The 10,192-nt window shown below is 41.1% G+C and overlaps 1 protein-coding gene across 1 annotated transcript; it reads left to right on the top strand.

Moving 5' to 3' along the window:
* Positions 1-3,561: 3,561 nt before the first annotated feature.
* On the top strand, positions 3,562-9,797 carry LOC137276803 (uncharacterized). The gene is made up of 3 exons (XM_067808445.1): positions 3,562-3,940; positions 5,979-6,116; positions 8,315-9,797. Exons 1-3 carry the CDS (start codon positions 3,754-3,756, stop codon positions 8,497-8,499), a joined length of 510 nt encoding a protein of 169 aa, XP_067664546.1. The 5' UTR covers positions 3,562-3,753; the 3' UTR covers positions 8,500-9,797.
* The last annotated feature ends 395 nt before the right edge of the window (positions 9,798-10,192 follow it).

Raw genomic sequence — 10,192 nt, 5'->3', positions numbered from 1 at the left:
TCTGCCTGTAATTAAATGAGCAAGTAAGGCCATTCTAGTGGTTCTTGGAAAATACTTTCTCCCTGTCATTTGGACACATTTTAGGTTTGTCCTTGTTCATATATTTTCAGCAGATTCAATAATGCATTTGCTTCTAAAAATAATAACATTTAGCGTTTGTTGAAACATTTCAGGGGTAGAAACTCCGAGATGTGATGTTTTTGGCACTATTTGTATCTGAAAAGGGGAAAACACACTATTTCAAATATTTAAATATTAATTTACAATCAGTTTTGGTCTAGATCATTTTATCATTGACACAGGGAAACAGAAGACTGCCTTTGTCAATACCACACATTCTTAAGTAGCAGACTGATCGAAGCGTTTATGAAGACCATGCGAGTGGGATAAAGATAATGATAAGGGGGAGAAGATGGAACAGTAAGTCCATAATACACAATACATCTCTCAACGGGAATTGGCAGGCTCATGCCAATGTCACACACTGGAAAATGGCGGACTGCCCTTTTCAACATGACATACTCGGAAACAGAAGACCAATGTTGTGAGATCACACACTGGGAAATTTTCAGACTGCTGTTGTCAACATCACGGATCAGAATGTAACATCTAATTGCGATTATGGAAAAAAATGTCCTTATTGAGACCATTAATTTTGTCAGGACAAGGATTTCCAAACAGAGCAAAAGCGATCCGTCGACGGATTCTGGAATTTTGAAAGGATTTGAAAAGGGGACGAACCCCCCCGAACCCCCTGAACCCCCGCCCTTGGTTGCCCCAACGCAAGAAAGAAATCTTCAATGTGGTCTTCAATAAGGGACTGGGACTTGTACCCACTGAACCACCACCACTACCATCCAGCTGATACAGAAAACAGATTCTCCCTCTATGTCAGTATGTCCCATATCTTTTTATCCCTTACAGTGGTTGAGTATTACGACTGGAATAAAACTTGACTTGTGGGCCGTGTGTAGCAACGTCATTCACCCTCATACAGGATACTGCCAAATCTCCACCAGTTCCATCCAGTTATTTTGTTTTGGCACCATACCAGTGGTGATGGGCTTCCCAAAGTGGTAAGTGTCCAAGACCATCATCACTTCCAGCTTTTCTCCCTCCATGGAGCAGACGGACCGTGCTCCAGTTGGAATACAGTTTGAAGCGGCGTTAAACCTAACTCATTCACTCACAAGTCTCCAATACTTTCGTCATACGGCTTACACACGACCTTAAGCTACGTAACAAGTTTACCCTCTACAATCACGTACATTTCCACCAAGTCTTCCTACAGTGAGTGTACACTTCCGTAAACAACGACGACATTAATTGCCACTGACGACACAACTGAACCTTGGTTAGCATCTGAGGGATTTCCAAACGATCTTGAAAGTTGCCTCTCTTGAGTACCCGTCACGGGTCCTCATGATTCATTCTCTCACGGATTTAATCGAATGTTCATCTCGGCTGTTGCATTTCAGTTTTTTTCGTCGATATTTGGCCGACTTGTTCCCAAATCTCAAATATTTAGGTAGGTTACGGCACTTTGCAAGCGACGTTTCATACCTTTTCGAATGGTCTCATGGTTGACATCTAGGGACCAATAATCCTTGCACGAATAACAAATTTCCGATCTAACCATCCTCAAATTAACCAACTATTTTACGACTCAGTCAACTGCTTCGGCAGCCAAGCATGGTAGTCCACTTGGTCCTGTCTAGTAAAAGTTATATTTGGCGGTCGTTCAGTTTGGAACCAGCACTAGTTCTTGAATATACGCATGTCTTTGGAAATCTGGCACCGTCAGTAAGTTGGGCCCCTTTTGCATATCGCAAGTTGGCGCGCGCAAGGGATGAATGAGCTTAGTACCGGAAGTGACGCCTCGTGAGACTTACACGCCCTTTTAATTCCCATAACTCGAAGGCGAGAATCTGCATTGATGAGGTCTAATTATTTCAAAAGCTTGCTGTGTCCTATGTTTCCTGAGGTGAGATGCCAACTAAGCGAAATTTTGCATACCAGACATTTAATGTAAGCCATATAATGAATACCTGCTTAATGAAGCTATTATAGAGAATGAAGCAAAGTTATCTATAATAAAGGTATGAAACTGTTGATGAATATAAATGAGATTCCGATACTGTCAATTAATTTTGGTATTTTTACCCAAGACGCTATTTATCGTACTGACCAAACGATTTGGTGATTTCATGTTTGACGTCAAATCAGTATAATTCAATCATGTAACGACAGGTGCTGGTGGACACGACTAACTGGTCTTCAGAAACCCATACTTATCAGACTAGGGAATCGAACCAAGGATGTCGGAATGAGGAACAGACACCTCTTCCTCTTTGGATGATAACGGAAGAGAATAGTCTTGATAATCCGATGAAATCTATTAAAAAGCTGTGGCATTTATATGAATAGATTACTGAAGATAACTATACACCCGTTATATACACGGTCTGCCCTCAACTGGTTCCAAAACAAGTGAGTGAATTGGTTTTACGCCGCTTTTAGTAATATGCTAACAAGACCACAGGAAAGGATACCAGAAATGGGTTGTACACATTGTACCCATGTGGAGAATCGAACCCGGTCGATAGAGAGAAGCGAGAGAACGCTTTAATCACCATGCTAGCCCGCCACCCTTGCATCTAACGAGTCTGACGCAGAACCATTCAACTGAACGGGTTTTTTTTATTGCGTTAAGTAAGAAAAGACCAAGCACGCTAACAAACATTCCGCGGTGCAAAATGCCACTTGCAATCAGCTGAAAGGGAACAATTGAACTAGTGACACTGCGAGAATTAAAGACTTGGGGTGTTTTTTTAAATATAAAAAAAATTGAGATGACCCCCGACTTGAAACACTTCACAGCACAATATATCTCTAGATATCATCTCATCTCATTTTTTTTATATTTCTTTAAAAATCAAGAAAACGGCACTGTGCGGAATGGAATAGTCCCAGGGTACGATTCTGTTGCCTGATTTTGGCTAGGGTTCAATAAAATTAAGACTTAAGATTGCCTGATAACTGAAACTTCGGAAGCAGCTTCCAAACAGAAACAGTTGCCATATATGAAATGAAATAACTGCTCGTACGTCGAAAACTGTCGCACGTGGCTTATGTTGTCGGTGTTACCAGGATATTTGTAAGAGCGCTCCAAGGGGCATAACTCATTGGAGTTCGCTTGGAATAATATTCGGCCGGCAGAAGCTGCGAGTGTCGATTGAATGCAAGGCTGCATTAATTCTTTCGAACTTTTCCTTTAATACTGTGAACTAAAAACGTATGTTTTTAAAAACATGAATTATAAGGTAGCTTCCATAAGGACAGATAGTTAGTATTATTGAGAGAAAAGTGTTATCTATTTTTAGAGAAGTGTGGTGTAAAATAGTACCTTTAAAATAATGTCTAAAAGTCCCCTGATAATATGAATAAACATCAATTCTGCAGGTTTTCGTTATATAACGAACAAATTGCGGGCGCATCCACTACAACATTCGCCGTTTGCACGTTTGGGGGTCTCAGTGACGGAAGTAATCACCGAACACCGAAGGTCACTCTCTGTCAAATTGTCCATACGCAGATCTCGGCAAGAGCGGATGTCATCAACAATACCAGGAAAGACTCGTTCGAAGCGCAGTAACAACATCAATAAAGAGCCAGTCGGAAACTGTACATCAGTTGTACAGGGAATGAAATCGTGAAGGTTAACTTTTGACAGGGCTACAAACTGATTTCATCATGGCGATTGAAGCTCTGAATTCTGCTAAAGTGAAACTTGCCTTGCTGAGCTGTGCTACTGGATTTGTGATTCAGATTATAGCATTTGCATCCCCTTATTGGTTCACCGGGGTCAACGACGTCCATGGCGGTTTGTGGCTTGTGTGTGAAGCAGGGACGTGTGACGCGGCCCCCGACAGCTTGCCCAGTAAGTCTGTTTCGATATACTAAAGGAACTATACTAAAGGATTATACTAAAGGAACACTTGAATTTTGCTGTTTTCGTTTATTTATTTGTCTCAGTATATTTACCATACAGCTTTTTTGTACCACCAGTGAGTGAAATGGCAAAGCAAACGGAAGTTCAATATGATATGATGGTCAACATCAAGCAGGAAAAGAGTCCACAAACTATGATTCAGTGTAAAAACCCTCTGTTCAACATCAAAATAGTTTTTTCCATAACATGCCACTTCGAAATGATATCACATAAACGACGTCCATGGTGTTCTGTGTGAAGCTGGGACGTGTGACGCGGCCCCCGACGGTTTGCCCAGTCTGTTTCATTTGATTTGGAAGGAAGGAAGTTCTGTTTTGAATACATAAGGAAATTGTTATTGCACGATATTAAATCAATTGTACGATTTTTATCGTTATTTTTTTATGTCAGTTTCCAAAACACTGCATATTCAGCCAAAGAAATCCCATTCCGTATGTACAGTTTTGTTACGTAAGATACCTTTTTAACCAATGGACTTCCCCTACAATATAACTGCAAATTTCTCTACATCATGTGCAGGGGCGGTGGGATAGTCAAGTGGTTGAAGTGTTCGCACGTCACGCCAAAGACCTGGGTTCGATTCCGTTTAAGGGTAGTACTGTGTGAAGCCCATTTGTGGTGTGGCTGATATGGCTGGAATATTCTTGAGTTCGGCGTCAAACTAAACTCACATATATATATCAAACTATATATACGCACATATATTAGACAGTCCGGATGTTGTGATATACCATATACATATGCCTGTTCGTTTCAGCGCCACTTTGAATACATGTGATAGACGTTTTCAACTTTGGTAAAACCCGGAAATACCAGAATCTTACGGAAAAACCCATGTCAGAAGCACAATCAGATTCCAATAAAATATACAGGCTTAAACATACGGGTTAGAACTGATCTTCAGTAAACTATACGCATGTTTGTCGTGAGAAGCGACTAACGGGATCAGGTGGACAGGCTCAATGATTAGATTGATACATGTCATCGTGTTGCAGTTCGTAGATCGATGTTCATGATTTTGATCACAAGATTGTCTGGTCCAAAATCGATTAGTTACAGACCGCCGCAATAGGGCTGGGATGATGCTCAGTGCGTCGTTAAACAACAAACAAAGCAGTTGTTCCAGTCTCCATTATTTACTGATCACTGTCATATAGCTCTTCGATTGCTGACTAGAGTATTAAAAATGAAAGAAACAAACATACAAAAGACAGGCTTAGAAGGACACAATTCTGTCAATATAATACTGGTATAGCTTGTCCCGATGTTGACTTGCCAATAAGACCCGATTATGAAATAATTATTACTGGGTAGGATGTGTATAAGTACAGGAATACATATAGTACTACATCGCTGTTCATGTTTAACTATCCTGACCCCGAGGTCGCATCCAGTTTCACCTCATCTCACCTCACCTCACCTCACCTCACTTCACCGCACCTCTCCACTCCTGCGATCACGTAAGTTTCACGACCGTTTCGAGGAACCGTCCCTGTTAATCTAGCACTTTGTTTCTATTTTTCCACTTTATAACATTTTAGTTCTCCAAATTTTCTTTTGTTTTCTTGGGTCGGTATAAACCTAGGAGTTACAGCTTTCACGTCACACTGAAGACCTGAGTTCGATTCCTCACATGGGTACAATGTGTGAATCCCTTTTCTGGGGACAGTGAGGTAGCGCACTGGTACAAGCGTTTCCTCATCACGTCGATGACCCGAGTTCGAGTTCCCACATGGGTATGATGTGTAAAACCTATTTCTAGTACCCACCGCCGTGATACTGCTGGAATATGGCAAAAACAAAGGCGGTGTAAAACCAAACTAACTCACTCAGTCCCATTTCTGGAGCTCCCCCCACCCCCACCCCTTCTGTGATTTGGCTTGAATATTGGTAAAAGCGGCGTAAAATCATATCCACTCACGGTATTATTTACATCCCTGACGCCCTTCCTATTTCTCTGCTGCAGGTGTGTTCCATTGGGTGCAGGCTGTGGAGGCTATAGCATTTATATTCAGTATACTGGGAGTTGGTCTTGTAGGCTGGTTCCTGTACAGTCCTTCCCCTTTCAAGATGAGACTTTGTCAGTCCTTCTTTGTCACAGCAGGTAAGTCACATGTCACAGGAGTGTTTCGACTGACGATGCTTTGGAAAGAGGCAACTTCGACTCCGTGACGTGTTGGATGGCGTGCAATTGTACCGTCGTGGACCGTTGTTTACAAAATCACGCACAAGCTGTAGTAGTAGTAGTAGTAGTAGTAGTGGTAGTGGTAGTAGTAGTAGTAGTGGTAGTAGTAGTAGTGGTAGTAGTGGTAGTAGTAGTAGTGGTAGTAGTGGTAGTAGTAGTAGTAGTTGCAGTAGTGGTAATAATAGCAGTAGTAGTAAGAGTAGTAGCTGCAGCACTAGTAGTAGCACTAGTAGTACTAGTTGCAATAGTAGTAGTAGTAGCAGTAGTAGTAGTAGCAGTAGTAGTAGCAGTAGTAGTAGCAGTGGCAGTAGTAGTACTAGCAGTAGTAGTACTAGTAGCAGCAGAAGTCGTAGTAGTAGTAGCAGTAGTAGTAGCAGTAGTAGTACTAGTAGCAGTAGTATTAGTAGCAGCAGCAGTAGTAGTATTAGTATTAGTAGCAGTAGTAGTAGTAGCAGTGGCAGTAGTAGTACTAGCAGTAGTAGTACTAGTAGCAGCAGAAGTCGTAGTAGCAGTAGCAGTAGTAGTAGCAGTAGTAGTACTAGTAGCAGTAGTAGTAGCAGCAGCAGCAGTAGTAGTACTAGTAGCAGTGGCAGTAGTAGCAGCAGTAGTAGTAGTAGCAGCAGCAGTAGTAGTAGTAGCATTTGTAGTAGTAGCAGCAGCAGCAGTAGTAGTAGTAGTAGCAGCAGAAGTAGTAGTAGCAGCAGCAGCAGTAGTAGTAGTAGTAGCAGCAGCAGGAGCAGCAGCAGTAGTAGCAGAAGTAGTAGTAGTAGTAGCAGTAGCAGCAGCAGCAGTAGTAGTAGTAGTAGCAGCAGTAGCAGTAGCAGCAGTAGTAGTAGTAGCAGCAGAAGTAGTAGTAGCAGCAGTAGTAGTAGCAGCAGCAGAAGTAGCAGTAGCAGCAGCAGGAGTAGTAGTAGTAGTAGCAGCAGCAGCAGTAGTAGCAGTAGTAGTAGTAGCAGCAGCAGCAGTAGTACTAGTAGCAGTAGTAGTAGCAACAGCAGCAGTAGTAGTAGTATCCATGCGTCTGCATGCTCTTCTGGATTAGCAGGATCCGGAATGAAGGGGTTTCATTTTGTACAGGTTCAAGAGTTCACAGTCAAGGAATACCCACATTCTTGCCAGACCAGTGTACTGTTTTGCACATACATCAATCAATGGTCATACAAAACATCTTAATAATTTTAATGGGTTTTTTCTCATACAATTTTAGTTCGCAGTTAAATGATATGTTCCTAGATTCACTATCAGGAAAAGAAGAATCTCTTTAAGTATGCCTCCAAATGCTGACTGAGCAAGAAGTAGTAGTAGTAGTAGTAGTACTAGTAGCAGTGGCAGTAGTAGCAGCAGCAGTAGTAGTAGTAGCAGCAGCAGTAGTAGTAGCAGTAGCAGCAGCAGCAGCAGTAGTAGTAGTAGCAGCAGTAGTAGTAGCAGCAGCAGTAGTCGCAGAAGTAGTAGTAGTAGTAGTAGTAGCAGCAGCAGCAGCAGCAGTAGTGGCAGTAGTAGTAGTAGCAGCAGTAGTAGTAGCAGCAGCAGCAGCAGCAGTAGTAGCAGTAGTAGGAGCAGCAGCAGTAGTACTAGTAGCAGTAGCAGTAGTAGTAGTAGCAGCAGCAGTAGTAGTAGTATCCATGTGTCTGCATGCTCTTCTGGATTAGCAGGATCCGGAATGAAGGGGTTTCATTTTGTACAGGTTCAAGAGTTCACAGTCAAGGAATACCCACATTCTTGCCAGACCAGTGTACTGTTTTGCACATACATCAATCAATAGTCATACAAAACATCTTAATAATTTTAATGGGTTTTTTCTCAAACAATTTTAGTTCGCAGTTAAATGATATGTTCCTAGATTCACTATCAGGAAAAGAAGAATCTCTTTAAGTATGCCTCCAAATGCTGACTGAGCAAGAAAATCCGTGAAAGCAATTAAACTGACAGTATTTATATATAGAAACTGAAATAGTTAACTATTAGTGATACAAAAACGCTTTTATCCTCTGGCACTTTTAAAGATGAATTAAGAAGAAACTGATATGGTGAGTATTTGTTGTGGCATTAATATTCAAAGTAGGATAAAAAAAAGTTCCATATAAATACTGCTGAATCTTTAACACTGTTTTACTCAGGCGCCTTGACAGTTATCGGGGCCGTGACATTCCTCGCGAAGATTCTCGACGACAAATCCTGGGCAGTCTACCTTGAGTTTCCGGCTGGCGTCGGACTCCTGATTGGAGGATTTTTCTGTTGGATGGAGTACAAGAGGCTTCTCGGTGCCACTGAATACCTTCCCGTTCTGGGCTCCAATAACTAATGGATAGCAAGCATTAAACTACACAAACATGCTATATTCCCGTTATACTTCGTGTCCGGTCTATTTGTTTAATCACACCATTACCCTGCGCACACGTTTGTCATAAAGACCATGAAACAAATACACCCAATGCAGCCCAAGAATGAGTGGGTTTCAAATGAACTACTTTTTAGTGTATTTTACTTCAATTTCTGCAGTTAAAATATGTTCATTTCAGTGACTAGCTGTTCGTCTAACTGGGCATTATATTGTCCAACATTGTGTGTTAAGGGATTATTTGCCTCATCCCTGTGATGATGTGATGAACTCACTGAGGGCCCACTGAATTAGAAATATGGCTCTGTTATTTATATATCGTGAAATCTAAAGGAGTAAGTAGGTTTTGTCACTTTCTGGGTCAGAGTCGTCCCAGCTTTATAGTGTTAGTAAAGTTATGACATTAGCTCCATTAGCCAGTGGATCATGAGTTATATCTGTCTTATTATACATCACTGTACCTTAGGTGATGCTGGAGGATGTTAGTAAGTCAAACGACATCCTACCGCGATTTTATAAATGTTTATTCTTCAAAACACGAGCATTAATAATCAAATTCAGTAAATTCAATGTACTTGCACCATGAAGATTTATCTGTGCGCTAAATAGTTGTGAGTAGTGAGTGTGTGTGTGTGTGTGTGTGTGTGTGTGTACAATTTTCTAGTTTGTTTAAGTATCTCTAGGCTCGCTTGTACGATGCCGCTTGTAGACCTTTGAGGAACTATTTTCAGCAGATGCATTTTAAGCTCATCTATGACATTATATATTGAAATTTGATTGAGGATGAGAAGAAAGTTGGTAAAAGTCTTGTCACTTCATTCTTTTGTCTCGTACTTTAAACCTGTAGCTCATATTCCACATACATGTTCTGATGCTGACATGTTAGTAATATCTACGTATATGCCATGAAGGTCAATGAAAATGGAAAATGACCTAAGTTTCGTTTTGATAAGAACACCGTATCGGTCAGTCTAGTAATCATCTCATCTCAAAAAGCACCGGAATGTGGTAATTAACGACAGAGATTACAGCCGCACATGTGACCCAGCAGAGACACAAAGAGCTGTTGGATTGCTGTTTAAATTTTACCTCGACGCAAGACAACCCGGATTGGATTCTCGATACTTGAACTATGTGAAAAGACCATTTCTGTTTTCCTTAGCATACGATGTCGTTCTACCTTCTATGGCTAAAAGCATCATATCTACTCCCATCTAAAACAAAAATAAAGTCCCTGCACTCACGGGTGAAGGTGTATAGCATTTCGAAATATGTTTTAACACACGTGTGTGTTTTATATGCCCGTTTAAGCTGCTCTTGTTACGTGTGACACTCAGCCATTATATTACAAAGCATATTTGCAGGCCGTGTATATTAGTCTATTTTACAGACCCTGGAGAAAATATAGCTAACATGGTCCGTGCAAGTCTAGATTTCCACAGTTTCAGGGTCTCTGGGCTTCTTTCTAATTGTATTTATATTTTTTAATTTAAAAACTTATAATTTCAGTAACATGTGTTCATTTCTGAGACTAGCTGTTAGTCGAGCCATATATGTACACACACACACACACACACACACACACACACACACACACACACACACAAAAGATATAACACAAGACGCCGGTAGTTTTGAATACGACACACACACCGGC

The sequence above is a fragment of the Haliotis asinina genome, chromosome 3 (genome assembly GCF_037392515.1).
Source record: "Haliotis asinina isolate JCU_RB_2024 chromosome 3, JCU_Hal_asi_v2, whole genome shotgun sequence".
Lineage (NCBI taxonomy): Eukaryota > Metazoa > Mollusca > Gastropoda > Lepetellida > Haliotidae > Haliotis > Haliotis asinina.
Note: the sequence above shows the minus strand (reverse complement) of the source record. Positions and strands in the feature narration are given on the sequence as shown.